The sequence below is a fragment of the Atractosteus spatula genome, chromosome 6 (genome assembly GCF_055471065.1).
Source record: "Atractosteus spatula isolate fAtrSpa1 chromosome 6, fAtrSpa1.hap1, whole genome shotgun sequence".
NCBI classification, from domain to species: Eukaryota; Metazoa; Chordata; class Actinopteri; order Semionotiformes; family Lepisosteidae; genus Atractosteus; species Atractosteus spatula.
The window spans coordinates 56,142,813-56,162,447 of NC_142711.1; the positions used below are offsets into that span (position 1 = coordinate 56,142,813).

Here is a 19,635-nt window from a genome sequence, read left to right on the forward strand (position 1 = left end):
CACCTCAACTGAATCTGGGTTGGGTTAAGCGTTGTTTTTTTATTTTCAGGTTACATCTTACTGTAGTAGTTATAATATACCAACGCGAAAATTATAATAGGCTGAGAATTTACTTGTTCATTTATAGCCAAAATTACTAAACTTGATAAACCCACTATTTTGTAGGAAAGTTTTGAGATATGAAGTTTTGCTCTGCATTTTCATTACCTCACGAGGTAAGTGAAATTATTGTTTTCCTTTTTAATGAAAGTGGGCACGTCTCTTAATGAAATGCTATTAAGGGAAGCATTCGCAAAAATAATAAACAAAAATCAGGTTCCTGCAGAAAATGTAATTTCATCAGCAGTTCAAACCGATTAGGATGTACAAGAGGCCGAGTTCCAGTTTAAACTACATCAAAAGTAAGGGGATGTAAAAGAAACCCTTTTAAAAGGATTTGTTTTGAGTTGCTTTGTATTTGATGTACGTTAAGATTGTGCCGTAGGATGTATGACATACAGTATAAGTTTCATACAACTGATTTTAATTTTCTTGGTTCGTTTTCATTTTTTGCCTTTTTAAACCTTTCATGATTCCTGTATCAACACTGATTCATAAATAAATTAAACTTGGTATTTTAATCTTCGCGATGACTTCAACACTTATCAAACGTTTCCCTCAGAAATTCGGACAATGGCAGAAAATCAGCATTTATACGGAGAGCTTTGCCTCATTGACAAAAACATAACAAGGTAAGAACTTAGTCATACTGTGAGTTTCTTGTATATAATTAACAAAACTTCCCTTACCTTATTTAAAGCCTTACGTTTTCCTTTGCGCTTATACTGTATAACATCCGAGTTTGTTTTTCTTTTTTGTATTAAACTTACCACAGGCAGAGAATCGTATACATAAGGTCCTATGTCTCAGATTAATCAACTAGAAGAATTTACAAAACTGTATTGTTAAGTAAATAGGGACAACGGCATTGCTTATTACGCTTAATAAATTATTGAATAACATTAATGGAGATGGATGAAGGCACTACCACCACATCTTCAACTTTCACTGTGTATATAGTCTTTTTTGTTGATTTTCTCTGCATTTTTTTACATAGTGGGTGCTTCGTCTAATGAAGCTTCTGACAGGAAATCTGAAGTGTTAAAAGACATTTTATGAAGCTCAAAGACTTTTCCCAGAACAGTATGCTTTAATAGTGTTGCATTACTCTTTCTGACAAGTGGAACGCTGGTTGAATTCTCCTATTTGTAATCTTTTTGTGATGCATGTAAAATAAGCAGATGTTTTTTCTTCCTCCAGATTTGGTCAGTTTCACCTAATATTTAAATTGTACTGTAGGCTGTCCATTTGAATTGCTTGTGCAGTGTAAAGCAGCTTAAGGTCAATCTTTGGAGAGACTCCCAGTGACTACGTTTTCAGGCCCATTGATACAAGGACAATAAACGAGGCTGCTTTCAACAAACAGGCAGAGAATTCCCCAGCTGACTTCATCATCCCTTAGTGATGCTCTCATACAGTGGTTGTATTTCACTGGTTCTTCCATCTACAATCATTGGGTTGGACTGCTGGATGAGAAGCAGGGATTTCTTTATAAGATGTCTCCAAAGGCTTTTAGTAGATATTAGCCTTTATTCGGGAATTATTTTAATTAATATTTAGCAGAAGTCATTTGAACTGGAACAAGGAAATAGTGGGGCAGAGCAGAGAAAGGTAATCCACAGTAAGCAGGAAACTACAGATAATTAAAAAGGTTTTGGTGTCTGGTATTACATCAGAATGACCTTTTAGGTGCTTTCTGCAATACATGTTGTCTACCTTCATTTCAGCTTCTAGAAAGAAGAAATTCCACAGAGTGGGTCCTGTGTCTTGAATGAAGGTTTTCGGCTTATTCTGAATCTGCAGTGTCTCTGCTGCCACCCATGTTTTTTTTCTAAATAAAAATGCTGCATATAAGTAGTATATTTTTTGGATTTTTGTTTAATTGTAAGCAAGCTAACATTGTGCTTCTCTCCCTCTGCAGCTTGTTAGAAATTCCTGTAAGTGAAAAGCTGAGGTCACTGAGTCTTCACTGTAACCGAATAGTCAAGATAGAGGGCCTGGCTTTGGCATGGCAACTGAGACATCTGGACCTCTCGTCCAATCGGATAACCCGAATTGAGGGCCTGGATTTGCTCACATCCCTGCACACTCTCAACTTATCATGCAACTTAATAACTAAAGTTGAAGGTAAATATTCAGTGGCCGCCTTTAGCAAACTTAATGAAATGGTGCCCCTTTTACCCTAATATGAAAAACACCTTCCTGAAAGTTCTGACATCATCTTTTATGTACAGAATCAACGCACTACTACGTAAATCTAACCAAACTGACAATATACTGCTAGATTGTTCTTTAATTACATTTTGTTCTTTTTTTAGGGTTAAATTGTTTAGTGAACTTGATCAGATTGAACTTGTCTTACAATCAGATAAGTGACTTGACTGGTGAGTGTATTTACAAATATAATGTCTTGAAAATAGCCCTCTGATTTTCAAGTAGAAAACCATCATAAAACATCATAAAATAATATGCTTAAATGATTAATTGAAATTGTATGTTATTTCTTAGGTTTTGCTTATGCCCATATTTGAATAAATAATCCTTAAAATAATCAAATGGAGCTAATAGCAAGATCAGAGTAAACTTGTTTTGCATCTGCAGGATTGCTGTACCTTCATGGGACTGGCCACAGACTGAGACATCTGAATCTGCACAGTAACCAAGTGAGCAGCATAAATCAAGTGCTGCAGTGCATGGTGGGATTACAGAATTTGACTGAACTTACTTTAAGCATGGATGGAAAAGACAACCCAGTCTGCCTTGTTCCAGGTAGGTGGACCTATATGAAATTAAAAAATGGTATTAAAAAAAGAGTCAAAAGAACAAGTTTGGTTCTATTTCATAACTTCATATTACATTATTTATTATTATTTGCCCTGCAATTGCAGGGACCCATTTTGAAAACATCTGCTGATATTCAGCCTTTCTACAGTCAGCTTCTTACCTGCCCCTGGGGAAACAAACTTGTCAGAACTGCAGCTGGCGTCTGAGGCTTGTGGTTGTCAGGCAGATGACCTTTGTGCGCACTGCAACTCGGAATGGAAGCTAAAAAGATATAGCCAGTTAAAGTGTAGACATGCATTTCAATAAATATCACACTGCTATTCAGCAATTGAAATGCTGACACTAAGTGTAATGTAGCTGCCCTAATCCCTATAGTGACTGGCCAGAGCTTCAACAGTAAACGAGTGCTGGATTTGAACCAGGGGTTTGAAATTAGGCTACTTTCTGAGGAGTTTCTTAAAGTGGGTTTAAAACTAAGCCTGCTTTAACTGTGTTTTACGGTCTGGAAGTGCTGGAGTTAGAGGTTATTTTAGAATCTCTAAAACTATTTCTGCTAGGTTCTATTGCATATTAGATACAGATAAGAACAGAAAACAAATAAGTTTGATATAGTCCTTATGTATTTAATTATCCTTATAAAAGAAAAAACAAATGCAATAAAGATGGTTTTGCACATTCCTATTTAATAAAAAGAAACAACTGTTCAGTTGTTTTAATATTGTTTATTTTTTTGCTTTTCCATAGCCCTAATGATTAATTCATATTGATGTTATCAATCTGGAAAGAATGTAAAGACAGTTCCAAGTAAGAGGAATCATGTGGTATCTTGAGCATGTGAAAATGTATAAAATGTTACATTTTTGAATGTTTTATTAGATAGTGGAATGTATGAATTTGTTGTACAGCCAGCAACATTTTTCCTAAATATATTCCTTGTGTTTTAAAGGTTACAGAGAGATTGTTCTACAGTCTTTGCCTCAGCTGGTTGCTCTTGATGGTGTTAATCGAAACGGTGAGCCCATGTTGGCTGATTGCAGTTCAATTAATGTACCTGGGCTAGAAGATTTTGTAGATTTCTTGGAATCCTCTGACACTAGTGGGAATGCAGAAAAAGTAAGTCTTTTTAAGTTTTGTACATGTAATAATTGAAATTCAGTGTGCAGTGACACATATGTTTTAGTCTTTAGCCCAGAACATGAAAAGAAATGTCTTTTCTTGTTTTATAAGATAAGGCAACTTATTCAATCAAACGTTTCTCAGATTCTGTTCAGAAAACCTTTAAATGGCTATACTGAATAATACATAGTGTTTTATCATTCCATGTTTCTTCATCATACATTATACATTAGTATACCGTATATCAACAGTATATATTTCAGGTCACATTAAACCTTTCATTATTAATTTCTTTTTCCATGAAAGTCACACAATTTCAGTCTTAAAGGGTAATAAAAATGGTCATGTGAAGCTCTACATCCCTATGCAGTATGTTGTATAAGTGTTCTGTACATGTTCTGTAATTACTTCTGATATGGATAACGTGTCAAAACTTAAATTCATGCATATGTGCTTTAGTATAAAGCTGCTTTATTTTTAGTCAAGGAATTTTACATTTATCAAAATAAGTTGATCTTAGATATAGTTTTGTTTAAGCACTGTTGTGCCTCTTATGGAGTAGTAAGATCAATTCTCATTTACTTTCCAGCCTAATTCTAATGTACCAATTGCCACCCCTTGCATTGATAAAGTGCTGACCCAGTTTCACCAGCGAAATAGTACAGGGGTTGACAGAAGACCAAAAGTGCATACAGGAGAAAATTCACTTTCTGAAGAGGAGAAAACAAAACCAAACTCTTGCAATCTGTATAATGAACTGCGAATTAAAAAATTGGAGCATCAGGTTTCTCAGCTATTTCATCAGGTAGGTTGTTATAAAAATGTGTGATATGACTCATTAATTTACTAGATATAGTTTAGGTCTCTTTACATTAAAACACCTCATTTTTAGAGTGTTGGGTTCAAATACAGCTTAAGGCCAAAATCTTACTTCTAGGCATTGACTGTTTCGCAGTAGAAGGATTAGAACACATTTTGTTATGAATTCAGTGCATCTATAAAAACTATAGTAAACAGTGCACACAAGCACACTGTGTGCTAGAAATAAATACAAGCACACAATCTGCTAGAAATAGTCAGTTTACCAATGAAAAAATAAAGTCTCCACTTTCTACTGCAGACAATACAGTAGGCTATGTACCTACCAATACCCAGTGCAATGTTTGGTATACAGGTAGAATTCTGTATGTGAAAATATTTAAAACTGTTTTTTCATATTTGTTTTTTGATTTAAGCATCATTAAATTTTCTTATTCTTTTCCAAATATTTGTGGAAGAGTTTGTGCATTTTTAATTCTTTTATTTAAATTGCACAGGTAAATGCTGAATGTGTTTAAAACAATGAATATAAACATTAAAGAGGTGACTACTAAAGCAGGAAATCACAAGCATTCATACACGGACACCAATAAACAAAGGAAGATCATTTTGTCACATTTTTTTTTCTGTATTAATAAACTGCATAAAATTAAAACAAAACTTGCAGGTCCCCAGTAGTTCAAGCTCAACTCCCTCTGTTGTACGGAAGGCAAAGAGAGACATTGATTACACATCAGAAAGTGAATGTGACAGTGCCAAAGAGAACAATAAGAAAGGTTCTAGGAGATCCAGAATTCCCAAATACAGAAGTTCCAATAAAGCAACCGGAAAGCGATTGACTAAAGACACGTCAGGCAAGAGATCAGACAGGTATGATCCTCTAACAAATTATTTCTTCTTATTGTATAGCTATGAGCTTAATGTATTGTACTTTCCAAAAAGCCACAGCAAACGTGACCATATACTGTAGGCATTTGTTCCAGTTAATTTTAGCACAACAGATGTGAAATCAGTGTTCCATATTATAATTACTTTACATACATTAAGTGTTCATTTTTGTTTAATGTTCTTCTGTAGTCTAGACCACTTTTTAAATGACTTTTTTTTCTTTATTTTAGAAACAAACAATCAACATTCAGTACTTTTTGTATTTTCAGACAAAATTGCTTATTGATTTTTGTTTTACCAGTTTCTCTATTGGGACAATGTGCATTCAGTGATAATCATCATTCTGTCAGAAACCCATATTTCATTGTTGATTCCAGGGAGTATTTGATTTTGCACCCAAGCTGCAAGTGACAGTGATGACTTTTATACGAGTCAAGGCAGCCTGATCAATAACTAAAAATAGATGGCTGGACTTTTATAAAATATGGCTTGATTTATTTTTAGAACCTTAACCAGTCCTCTGGATTGACAATACGTCTTTACATACAAGCTGTGAAAAGTGTTTCATTTCTGGAGTCAAATGGAATAAAAGTTTTTGTCTTTAGTACCACTAACTGAAAATAAGGCCAAAACAAGGTTATACTTTGTTTGTTTTTTTCTACTGGAAGATGATAGAAGTCAAAGGCTGTGACCTTGAGATCTCAGTGGTAGTTATAGTAAGTAATAAGTAGGAGATGTAAAAGTCATAGTAATAAGGGTCTGAATGTTAAGAGAATAATGCAGGTTGTTTCATGTTTCATTTTCAAGAGTACATTGTAAGAACAAAAAAGAAATTAAATGTATTTTAAATATATCTAAAAAAGTACAATGTAAAAACATTGAGTGAAACAATATGGATCTCCTAGTTATTTTAGTTTGAAACTCAGTGCCTTAGAAAGTGCACCTCACTCACATTATTCTTTGGTTTTAATTTGCTGTATAAGACTTTATAATTTTCAATTTCCATGTATTTTCTTAGTAATCAAATTCAATTAATTGTCCAAAGGGACATAACGTGTCTTTTATGAAAGGAAGAATGGACAGGCCATTAAGTTATACAGATAAAGCTTTTTGATCATAATCTTCAATATGAAAGCTACTGAAACAGATTTGTTTTCTGTTCAGCTGACTCCACGTCTGTGTGAACATCTTGTCTTTCCAGTGAACAAGATATCGCTGCTAAAGGCCCAAAGAAAACAGCATGTCTTAGGAAGGAGGTTTCTTTTAGAACATCCCAGAACATTCAGCCACTGACTGCTGGGAGCCAGAAGAAGAAAGGACTGCAATTGCAGAACGTTTCTTCATTGGATACCAGAGTACGTGACTCTGAAGAAACAACATACAGGGTATGTTTTACTCTTCCTTGCTCATGCTGCTTGGCAGTATAGGCTGCACCTCCCCCATGACTCCATTCATTAGAAAATGGATGGATGAATATAATTACAAATTAAAAGCAAATTCTAAGCCAAACAATTTAAATGACTGTATCAGTCCATTTAGACGTTACAGTTCTTTACTGTTTCCTGTGTTTCTTCACCCATATGGTGGTTTGCTGTCCTTGAGGGAATTGTGAAAAACAAATCTGCTAGAAATAATAGACTCTACCTCACTCTACTCACATCTGCAATTACTATTGCTAATAAGCAGCAGCTTGGTGACACAGACACTGACCAAGCTGAACCTTGCACTCTTGGCTCAGTTTGTTTGGCAGCACGAGATAATAAAGACTCATGGACTAGATATGTTGCCCCTAGAAAACAAAATAACATGTCAGTATATTCATTTTTTAATCCTTTCCACTCAAGATATTTTTTATCACCTGTAAGGATATTGGACATCTTGTGTGGCCTATTTTATTTGATTTAGTTAAATTAGCTAATTTTGACTTTTTTATATTTTGAAATTACTTTTTGATAACAAAAGTACATCAAAATTTCTGTCTGCATTCCAAGATACATTCGGTAAATGCAATTTCATTGTTGCACCAAAAAGCTGTGGTTTCACAGGAGGGAAAAACAAATATGATCAGTACCAGTCACGGCGTCCTAATAATCCCCATCTATGAATTGGTTTCCTCACTCTGTTCTCCTCCCCACTGATAGCTGATCTGTGGTAAGCAAACTGGCATACTATGGCTGCCATCGCATCATCCAGGTGGATGCTGCACATTTATGGTGGTGGAGGGGAATCCCCATTATCTGTAAAGCACTTTGAGTGTTGTCCAGAAAAGCGCTATATAAGTGTAAGGAATTCAGTTTTACCCATGCTTTCACTGGATTAGGTGCAAATGACGTTCCCATATGAAAGTTCTATATATAGTTTAAAAACTCTCCCTGCTCAGTGCAGTCTAAATATTTGATATATTAAATTTAAAAATGCCATCTTCTTTGTTTTCCTGTCATTAAATCCAGAGTGTATGGGCAACATATAATACCGACTACGTGTCTTATCTGTGTATTCTCTATAGTCCTACAACTTTATTGTACAACAGAGTTATACAACTTTAAAGCTGACCATCACCCCTGAGTTAATAATACTTTTAAACACATTGGCTTGCATTTTTTGTCTTGTTACAGCGTGTCTTTACATGCTATGTAGCTGAATTCAGTTTAGTTCACTTTGTCATTCTGCAGTTATATAAATGTACAACAGAGAACGAAATATAGTTTCTCTTGGGCCGAGGTGCACAATACACTAGAACAGCCACCATCATGTTGCAGTACAACACAAAAGAACATGCATGAAGGGGGGGACCGAGTATCATTAGCAGCTATTGAGGTAGTATTGGTATATAAGTAAAATTAAAATTATGTAATGGGTAGATAAATATATAAATAAATGAATATTTACAGTAGTGAACAAGACACCCCAGATGGTACAGTTTCAAAATGATACAGTACTAAATACAACCAAATGAATTCATTAGCTGTTTTTGCTACTAACAAATACATAAACTAATTTTCAAACAACTTTGTTGCTTGGTAGCCTAGTAATGAAATAGTACACTTTTCAAAATCTAGTGCGATTCTTAAAATCTTTCTGCAGGCAATAATTGAAGAACGTGACCAGGAGAGAGAAAGGAGGTGGAAGGCTGAACAGGCAGTGAAGAAACTAACTGAAACACTCAAAAACCTGCAAGCTCGTGCCACTGAAGAGAAAGATCTTCAGAATATGGCACTGTACACCACTGACCGGTATGACTTATTGTTTGCATTTATGTAATTATTTTAATACTAAAGTACTTTACATATAGGACAATACATGTACATTTACATGTACTTATTTCACCCACTACTGAAGCACCCACCTATATAAAACAGAGTAGCCCTTACTTCACTGCAGGCCCGTTGTCAGGTCTAGTCTACTACTAGTCTACCATCAAGAACCTTAGGCAGGTGAGATTGTGCAAGCGTGAGCGGAGTTCTGCCAGGACACTACATTCCTTTACCATGTACTGAAAATATGGGCCTTTATAGAGCATTTCTTTGTAGCTTTTGGTTTATGTAGACTCTAGAAAAAGTTATTTTTGCACCTATGTCTGTACTTATCGAACTGTATGAATCAAGACTAAATTTAGACACTGATGTGAATGTTTAGTTCTATGTTCCTTCGTAAGCAACCAGACTATATATATATATTTATTTCATTCAAAGATTAAAGGAGCTCCTTCTAAAGGAAAAGGAAGAAAAAAGCAAACTCCAGGCAAGTGTTGAAGAACTGATGGAGAGCAACAAAGCTCTGGTCGGTGAGCTGAGAGAGTGCAAGAGCCGTGAAGAACAGCAGCAGAGGTCTCTGCAGAGCCTTGAGGACAGTGTGGCTAAGAGGGAGGCCTTGAGGGCCCAGCAGCAAGCTGAGGAGGTACAGTACACTGGTGGTGCCTTAGGTTACTGAGACAGGTGTGCTTGCATTCTGATGTGGGAAGCTCTAAATGGAGTACATCACAGTGTAAGATATAGAGCATTATATGATTAAAGTTCAGTATGCTACCTTGTTGTATAACATTACTGTTTGAGAAGCATACTGTATATTGTAAAGCTAATTATGGTTTAATTGTAAACATAACATTACAGGAATACAATTCAAAACAAATTAAATACAGTGACATTACCTTAAAATTACACACAGCATATGGTGATATATTTTAATAATAGTCAATGAACCTTTTCATAATTTGAAGCTATGCAGTCTATAATGAATCTTAGTCACTATTGTATACTTTTGCAGGAATATTGGGATTGTAAGTCTAAATATATAAAGAAGACATTGCATGATTTCAATAAACATTTTCCCTTATTTACAAGGATTCATTAACTATTTTTAGTGTCCATTGGTAATCACAGATATATTCACATTAAAAGCATTTTGGCTGATTTGACAGATGGATTCCCTTTAACATTATTGGAAATAGAGACCCAATTTTTATTTACCTGCAGATGAAAAAGAACCAGGAGTTGGAGTTTAAAGTTGCAGCACTTAAGAGGGAGGTGGAAATTCTGAGAGCATCTGTCCGACAGCACAAGGAGAAACTGCAACAGGTGCATGAACTCCTAGCGTCTAAAGAACAGGTGCACAGGTATGCATAAAATACATTAAGAGCAGAAACTGAACAATTTAACCATATTAAGGCTGTGTGTGTACCAGACAGAAGCACTATGCTGGACAGGTAAAGGTGATTGAATTTTCACCAGCTCCTTTTAGATTTTGAGATGAAAGTAATAGTATAATACAGTATTTCATTTTAACATATTAACAATTTAACCACTGTCATATTTATGAGTAACTGGCCAATTTTAAGCAGCGAGAGTCTGTGTGGAAGGTATTTGCGCTCCTCTGTGTCTTGGCATGCAAGATTTGTATTCGTTCAACTGAAAAGAAAGAGTTTCGAAAAAGAAGATTCAGAATACCAGAAGATCAGTGACTTAAAATGACAATTCACTAAGTGAACCCTTGTAAAACAAAGAACGGGCATACTGTTAATGACTTTTTGATTAAATATAATTTCCAGTTTCAGGTAACTGTAATCACAGTTAAATAGTTACATTCAAATCATTATGATGAAACGTTTATTTTTCCATATTAATTGGTTAGAAAGGAATTGGAGTCCAGAGTAACTCTGACTGGCCCTGAGTTCAGAGAAGCCTTGGCGAGGGAGGTGGCAGTGATGGAGCAAAGACACTCTCAGCAAGTAACCGAACTGCAAGAGAAGATGGCAGCCATGAGGCAGCAGTATAGCGAGTTGGAAGATGAGTTCCGCATGGCTCTCACCATTGAGGCTACAAGGTTTAAAGAGGTATACAAGACCCATTGTAACCCTTCAGTCTACTATCTTGCATTTTGTAAGACACGTAGCCCAAATCTGTAAAATATTTAGTATTCTACATAACTATTCCCAAACCTAATGCATGTTGGTGATTCCAGAAGCTTGCTGTCTATTACCATCATTGTTTAGTTACAGGCCATTTTGCTCCAATGTAAAATGTGCTCCACCCAACAGAAAAAACAACATTTTTGCACATGCATTGAATAGACCTTCATCTTAAAAGCTTTAAAATTATACCTAAAACCCAGATCATATTTTGCACTGGAGTAATGAAAGTCACCCAGTTAATATTCTTCTCTAGTTTCCCTGAGCAGACACCCATAGTTAAAATTAATGACACGGCTGCTGATTCATTTAATTAATTTGTAAATACTAAACATTGAGATTGAATGCTCACTTTCCTTTCTGAACATGGATTGAATGTAACCTACGCTGTGTTGAAACCATGTGTAAAGGAAGTGTTTTCCTTAGTAGAATATAACATAAGGCAAAATAAAGTGAGAAGAAAAATTGAGAACTTTGGTAAGTTTTTGTCAAAGACACTAAATAAATCCTCCCTTCTAAATGTTAAATTCCCAATTCAGTGATTACCTTGCTGCTTTATTCCCATCACTGTCATAAAAGGGGTCATTAGGTCCTGACAATAAGAGGAATCACTTTCATTTGAGGAATGTCCTTGTGATGCAGTGTGTTGCTAATGTATTGAACCTTGGAAGACCACTCTCTCTCTCTCACCATTCAGTACATCCTCACAGTGTTGCATCATGTTAAGGTCCAGAGTGGTTTTTATTCTTTGGCTTGTGGGAGCACCAGTTCGAGTTATACTGTATTTCTAACTGATCAAAATAAAGACATTGGTAGTTTTTTTCATGAGAATAATGGCTGTTTTTAGTCCCTTCTCTTAGCATAAATAATGTTCAATGTACTAAGCTTAAAATGCAGGTAGGTGCCTTGCATATTCTTGAAAAAGTAAACCAACCTTTTCACCTTATAGGGAAAAAAATGCTGTAGAAACATTGGATCTAAAGTCAAATGCTTAGTCCCAAAATCGATCCGGCACTAAACATGACAAAAGCAGCAAGAAATTATTCAAAAACAATCAAAAACTATACTTTTGTGTAACTGTGAGATGTTATATGATGTTATGTGTTCTCTTTGAGCTAGGTAAAAGAAGGCTTTGACCATGTGTCAGCAGAGTTATTGGAACACAAGAGAGCCTTGGCTAAGTTCCAGCAGAAGGAGAAGCAGTCTGCAGTTTTGGTCCAGGACCTAACAGCCATGGTGAAAGAGCAGAAAGCAAGAATAGCGGAGCTGGTAAAGTCCAAACAAGAATCTGTCTCGGAGTTGAAGGTATGAGGTCATGCAGCTGTGTGAGCATTAATTTGAAGCAGTTATACTGAATGCAAGTATAACACAAAGAGAAAAAGGTAGAGAGGTGCTGAAAATTGAATACATGTCTGAGTTACAGTCCAATGTATTCATGGCTGCAAGCATTACAGTGTTCTTTTGAAGTGTCAGGTTTCACGGTGACACCTGAGTTGCAAAATTGGTAGGTTCACTTATTCAGAGTGTAGTTTCAGCTCTATGGTCCACATGTTTAGATTTCAAGCTAACTAATTGTAACTGGGATTCCCCAAGCACAATTATTTGAGGTTGGTCAGAGTTTTCTCAGCTCCTAGACTAATATTAAACCCTGAACCTTCCCAGGCACCCGTTGGCTCTCAGTAACATCAGTGAGGGACACATCACTTCTCCAGTTGGTGCTGAACCTCTTGTTTGTCTTTGTAGAGCTTACAAAAATTAACTTTTTAAAATGAATGTTAATTATAATGAGGAAAGTACTTTTTCTGGGTTCAAATTCATATGCTAAATTGTAAAACGGGTGCACTAACCACTGCTTTTCTTTATTATAATCAGTATCCTGTAAAATGTAACATGTTTGTCTTATGTTTTGCAGTTCACATTTTAGTTATTAATAAATACAAAACTATTCAAAGCCTGACAGCAGCACATTGAGATTTATTGACTGCTTTATCCTCTTACAGTAACATGACTGAGTACTGTGCATAGCATTTAATCTCTTTCAAAGTAACCTTCACTGTCTACACAATGTAAAATAATGTATACACTTTTTTGTAATTAATATTATTATTGTTATCAATTCTTTTGAGAAATAGGTCTGGCAGTTCTTTCATAGTGTATGTTACAAGGTATAATCAGGGAGGGTGGAAAATGGTGTGCTAACAACTGTCATTTTAAAATGACATCATTGAGGACAATGACAGACCTTGAGCCTTCTTCACACTTTGAGATGGTTTTTATATTTCTAAATTATTGAAAGTTAATTCCCAGATCATGATAAAGCAACGAGTTGGCACAGCATTTTCATGCCATTAGGAAAATGAAGTGTCTGATGTTAACAAATTAAGGTTTATTTATTCCATGATCGTCCTTTAGGTCACTTAAAGTGAAAAGGTCTGTCATATTTTGATGTTGATATTCTTGTTTATAGAGTCAAATACGATCTTTGGAAGCTGTGGTGGAAGAAGACAAGAAACAAAACGTTCAGATTGAGCTTCTCAAAAGGGACAAATCGAAGCTGATTTCGCAGCTCACTGCCCAGGAGTCCGTGATTGATGGCCTCAGAGCGGAGAGGAGGATATGGGGGCAGGAGCTGGCACAGCAAGGTGCAGGGGCAGCAAAGGGGTTAATCAAGAAATCATCCCTACTCAGGACCTCAACCTGAAATGTGTCCACTACTGATAAAAACTCATACTTCTAAAAAATGATAGTCATTAATATCACGAATACAATCAGATTCTTTATTTTTCTGATAAAACATGACTGGACAGCATCATATTTTTACTTCAGTTTTACCAGCTACAATGTTATAAGCACGAGCCCATGCCAAATACATATAACTAAAGATTTTATCTCCAGACATTTCTACAGTTAATGACCAAAGATTCAGTTTTTGTTACTATCTGACTCAACATAAACCATTAGCTCTAACCTATGGGAAAGTACAGTAACTGTTTGGTTACCTATTGAGCCACCTTTTGAAAAAAAGTGGGATTCACTATAATAGACCTAATTTTAACATTATTCATCGTTTTAAATTGTCAAGAAGAACATGGCTTTTATGACCGTGATTAACACTTTTAATGTGTTAATCAACTTTCTCAACAGGAAGCATTTTAAGGCCTTTTCCTCCAGGGCATTTTAAGGCCTTTTATAATTTCTGAAATTACAGTAATTGTAAATTTTAAAGGACAAATGAAGGACATGGATGTGACAAAAAGATTAATATGTTTCTCCTTAAATAGGCTTATGGAAATGACAGTTTAAGCACTATCATTTCTTAACAGTTGTTGAGTTTTACTTTAATTCCATGTGTCTGCATAACATTAGACAGGTTAAAACATGTTTGTTAAATGTAATTTCAGACTTTCAGTACAATTGGAAAAGTATAAGGAGATCTGTTTCTACATTAAGAAAATCCTATGTAAAGTCATTCCAAAGCCTTTGGGGGCATTACTGCTCCAGTGTTTTCCTTTTATATAAAATACATATTACTAAAATAATTGTGGGTAACATGATGAATTATATTTTTGAATTATAAGTTGGAGAAAATAATTGCACTGGTGTGAAGAAAAAAGATTTATAGCAGAGATTGCTGGAAAATCTCAAAGTTTGTCTTAACTACTTGTTTCTTCAGGGTTCTGACACATCAGGGGAAAAAAATCACGTACCTGCTGTCCTACTACAATACAAACTGATCTGCAGTTCCACCTTGTGGCCATTCTGGCATTGCACCAGTGGAGAGCAGGGATTACTTGGGTCTAGATCAGAGTTCATACAGTGTCTTCTCTCTTTCCTTCTACCCTGCTTCTTTGAATTTTCTCTTGCTCTGAGTTTTAAAGGTATTTTTATACCTATATGAGTTTCAAGTCCATTTTAAATCCAGCTATCAAAGATGCCAGTAGAATCTTAACTCTCATACACATTAAACGATTAATTTCATTAAAACAGCGAGGGATTAGGCTGAAATGAAATATAGGAAATAGAGAGACACCTGAGGACTGCAGCCGGTCAACCCCGGAGTTTGCTTACAGACTCAACACCTATTTATTATTACATAATTCTGATTTCGTAATTTAATATTGCGTGTAAGCAACTAGATGTTTTAGTGTTAAAATAAACATTATTAAGCATTTTGTTTATTTAAACACATTAAACATTACACCAATTATTATTAGAAGAAAAATTCTAATTTCAATCAAATACTGTAAAATATCTACAGTAAATGTGCTAGATGCTTGGAAGATATTTTATGAGCAAATTAAATTAATTTCTGTTTTAATATCTTCAGCTGCAAAAAAAACATTAAACACCTCGGTGACTTGCATGAACAGAAAGTAAATTTAACAGTTCCAAACCTTGGCAAGATGCCCCAGTATCTATAGAGAACCATGTTAAAATGGTAATGTACATTTGTCTTCACAGGGGCTTCACTGGCACAGGACAGAGGCAGGCTGGAGGCCAGGATCGAAGTCCTATCTGGTGAAATTGAGTCATTAAAGAAACAGAATGAGCGTGACAACGATGCTTTGAAGATCAAAGCTAAGATTGTGGAAGACCAAACAGAGACTATTCGGAAACTGAAAGAGGTAAAAGTGACACTTGTGGTCGATATCTTCTTGGTGAATCACACCCTTGGAAGCCTTTGAAAGTACTTGCAGTTTTTCAAGTATTACTGTTAATAAAATGAATAAATACATTGAGATACAACGATGTAACATTACAAAATGTATGGATATGAATACTGTAAAGAAATGTCTATATATTCAGAACGCAAAAATAGCAGCAGTATAACACATTATAGCTAAGTGCCTGTCATGGTGGGGGAGGGAGTGGTAAGATTGCACCAGCATGGCTTCACCTGTGTGGGGAATATGAGCTGTTTGATTATATATACAGTAGATCAATTATCCCCACACATTTGATCAAGGTAAAAAATTCAATTCAAGTAGTTCTCTGTTGGGCAGTGTTGCTTCTTCTTCTCTCTTAAAGGCTGTACAGGAAAGAGATGAACAGATTAAGAAACTCCGTGAGGAAATCTTGCAGGCCCAGAAGGCCTTCCAGGAGCAACTGGAAGAAGAGAGGGGGCCAGTACTGGAGCTCCGAGAGCAGGTGGAACAGCTGACTTACAGGAAGGAAGAGTTAAAGCAGCATCTGGTGGAGAAAGAGACTGAGCTACATGAAGTGAAGAAAGCTTACAGGTACACATTATCTGAGTTCAAACACAAGCTACTTAGTGTTTGTAATTAGAAAAAGGCTGGAGCCAAAGAAAATGTAATACCAATAACACCAATACTTAGTATAGAATTTACTGATATTTCACTAAATAGCCCTTAAAACAGAATACATTCCCTTTTATGTCCAAGAGCCTAGCACAATCTTTCTTTTATTTCTCAATTTGGAAATTTCACTGATAATCTGACTAAAAATAGTAGTTTCTAATTTTTCAGAGCGGAAGAAACTTTTCTTAAATTTAAATGAGGGTAGATTTTTTTTTTAAATAAGAGAATACTTGTATAGTCAATCCGTAACTTTTCTGTGTATTTCAATTTTGGTATCCCGCCTTTCATATAGATTAATATGAACAAGCAAGATAAGTGCTGAAATGATTTTCCTTTTAAAGAACCTAAATACATATGCACTTTCTGATTTGTACATGAGTTTATTTACATAATTACTAAAGATTCTCACTTACTAGTGGTTACTTGACATGCCTATATTTGTGTTGTTCAAAAATAATGTGCAGATAAGTCATTGCAGTTGGTTTATGAATCTTATAAAAACCATCAGCATCATTTAACGGGTCTGTATATCAATATCACAGCACTTTACAGTCATAGTGAACTATGCTTAAACATTTTTGCATTTAATTATGTTTTAATAATAAATGGTAGTCCCATTTATTATGCATGTCAAATGTTCTACATAAGAAGGATTTGTTCTCTCAGCTAATGGATAATTGTTGTTGTTTTTTTGGTGACATTGTAAGCAAAACTAGAAAATATCTTACATTTGATTTTCATAACACCTTGCTTGCTGTCATAAAGTAATCTTGGCGCCATTGTCTTTATTTTCAAACCATTGCAGTGCTATGAATAAAAAATGGCAGGACAAAGCCGAACTCCTGACCCACCTAGAAGCACAGGTGAAGCACATGAAGACTAACTTTGATGCCAAAGAGAAAAGGCTAATTGAAGAAAAAGAAATGTGCCTCCAGAGGCAAAAGTAAGTAATAAAATAGACACATTATGAAAATGCCTGTACCTTTCCAGAAAAAAGGATTGCAGGAAAATGTTTATGCTTTTCAGAAAGGCAGACTATAGAGGGACTTTTGTTCATTTATAATGCATAAATGCACTGCACTGCAGTGCTTGCAAGAAACTAAAGTAGTATTTGCCATCATTATTTAAATTTTCTCACGTACAACATGAGTTCAACAGTTTGTCTTGACAGGCCCTTTTCAGATCTTAATATAAAAAGTTACTTTGAAACTTTCTATTGGTTTAATTTTGTAATACCCATTTATAAGGGCATAATATTTTAAATCATATTGGGGTAATCAGATGCATGTGATTTTAAATATACAAAGAGTGAATTGATTTTCATTTTGACAAAATCCAAAGGAAATTGCTTATTAAAAAAATTGACTTTAAAAATATGCATTTCAGAGGGCAAATGCAGACCCGCAGGACAAAATGTATAGTATCTATGGTATAAGTATAAACTAGTTATTCACAATATGGCTGTGGATGGTTTTTATGTAATGCCTAGTTATTTTTCTGTTTCATATTCCCAGTTTTAGAGCTGTAAACCTACTTTGTGTTTTAAGATCTTTTTTGTCTGGTAATGTCAGTAATATTTTAAATTTGGTATGCATTTATTTATAGGAGTCATCACAGGTATAAGGTTTATCATATGTGCATTTTTCCATATGTGTACTCTGGTATTTTAGAGATGCTGTGGGGAAACTTCACTCTATAGATGATGCCTTCAGAAGACAGCTGGAATCAGTACAGACAGCCCATCAGGCAGAGCTGCTTCACTTGGCCACTGAAAAGCAAAAACAGATAGAAGAAGCAAATCAGAAGGTAATGATGCAAGTCCAGGGACTTAAAAATATTCAATTCTTGTTTTGAAGTTCTGCATTGTTGCATTACATGACTGTAGATATTATACATACTTATTGTCTTTAGATTCCCACTAAAGTCACAGGTATAAAGGCTTTAGTACTTATAAAGAGTATAGTGGTATATACAAGCCATAACTGATGTGTCTTGTATAAAAAAATTGAAATTTGTTTAAACACTATGCTGTTGTATAAGTCGGAGGCATTTTGAAACTGATCAGTTGACAAAAGCTGTCAGTATGTTTGTATAACTATTGTATAATTATTCCAGGTGTAATAACCCTAAATGTAATAGCAGCTCTATGAAGCTGAAAACCATGAAAGTGCTAGTTCTTTTTTGAGGACTCTAATTACATCTTCTCTAAAATTAAAGGCCTATTTTGGTCTATTTAAAAAAAATCAGCACCAGGCTATGATTATGAAAAAAGTTTCTCATGCTGTAGAGTGTTGTAAATGTAAAATGTAAAAATATGTAGCACAAAACAAAGTGCTGGACTTCCCATTGAAAAATTCAAGAAACCTCATTTACTGCCTTGAAACCCATAGGTGTATCTTGACTCTAAAAACACCACAACAGTGATCCCTGACTGATAACTCTGAACAAAATTGAATTTGGCATGTACTGACCAGCTGATGTCAATATCCATCTATAACCTGTCATCTCTGTCTATCAGTCCACTCTCCCAGTCTACATACTGTAGGTAAATGGTTAGTTAAATATTGTGGTCAGGGTCTCAATGTTTAATCAACATTTGGGATTCTTTACGTGTCAATGTTTTGTCTTGCAAAGGTATTTCAGGTGGAAGGAGAAATGAGACAACTTCTAGAAGAAACAGCAAGCAGCAAAAGAGCAATGGAGGAGAAAATGAGAAGACTCACAAGTGTCCTGAGAGACTTCCAACAGTTATAAGGGTGTTTCTTCTAGACCTTACATATGTCTTTTGGACACCCATGCCCTATGTTAATGTTTGGATGTGATAACTATTTGCTACAAAACCACTGTAATAAGTCTTTTTCATTGTTCACTTTTTATAAATCAGACAGTCAACCATAATATTAAGATGTAGTTGTTTGCAGAGAATGTAGAGCCCTTCATTGATGTGTAGAGTCCAGCAAAAATCAAATACTGATTTCTGTCCAAGAATTAACATTGTAGATTTTTTTTGTATTTATTTTTGTAATAGAAGATTTTATATTTTAATATATTAACTTGTTAAATAGTGCTAATGTATACAGAATTCATTAAGCACTTTGGAAGCAATTTTTTTTTCGAAAATAAACTCTTTGATTACACTTAAAGGCAAACATTCCATTTACATTTGTTTTTTTTCGGCCTTACATAAGCTCAGAATAGAAATCCATA

At 35.1% G+C, this 19,635-nt stretch overlaps 1 protein-coding gene across 1 annotated transcript; it reads left to right on the forward strand.

Moving 5' to 3' along the window:
- The first annotated feature begins 672 nt into the window (after positions 1–672).
- lrrcc1 (leucine rich repeat and coiled-coil centrosomal protein 1) lies at positions 673–19,424 on the forward strand. The gene is made up of 19 exons (XM_088919238.1): positions 673–731; positions 2,021–2,226; positions 2,418–2,483; positions 2,701–2,868; positions 3,830–3,996; positions 4,589–4,804; positions 5,486–5,688; positions 6,908–7,091; positions 8,791–8,939; positions 9,399–9,603; positions 10,179–10,318; positions 10,834–11,035; positions 12,230–12,415; positions 13,578–13,752; positions 15,572–15,735; positions 16,139–16,347; positions 17,234–17,371; positions 18,099–18,234; positions 19,063–19,424. Exons 1-19 carry the CDS (start codon positions 673–675, stop codon positions 19,180–19,182), a joined length of 3,093 nt encoding a protein of 1,030 aa, XP_088775364.1. The 3' UTR covers positions 19,183–19,424.
- Positions 19,425–19,635: the final 211 nt, after the last annotated feature.

Excerpts from the sequence above, each read along its gene's own strand:
- lrrcc1 (XM_088919238.1), top strand. The coding sequence starts at position 673 with ATGGCAGAAAATCAGCATTTATACGGAGAGCTTTGCCTCATTGACAAA. Across the intron at positions 10,319-10,833 it reads TCTAAAGAACAGGTGCACAG|AAAGGAATTGGAGTCCAGAG; the intron begins GTATGCATAAAA and ends TTAATTGGTTAG. Across the intron at positions 12,416-13,577 it reads AATCTGTCTCGGAGTTGAAG|AGTCAAATACGATCTTTGGA; the intron begins GTATGAGGTCAT and ends TCTTGTTTATAG.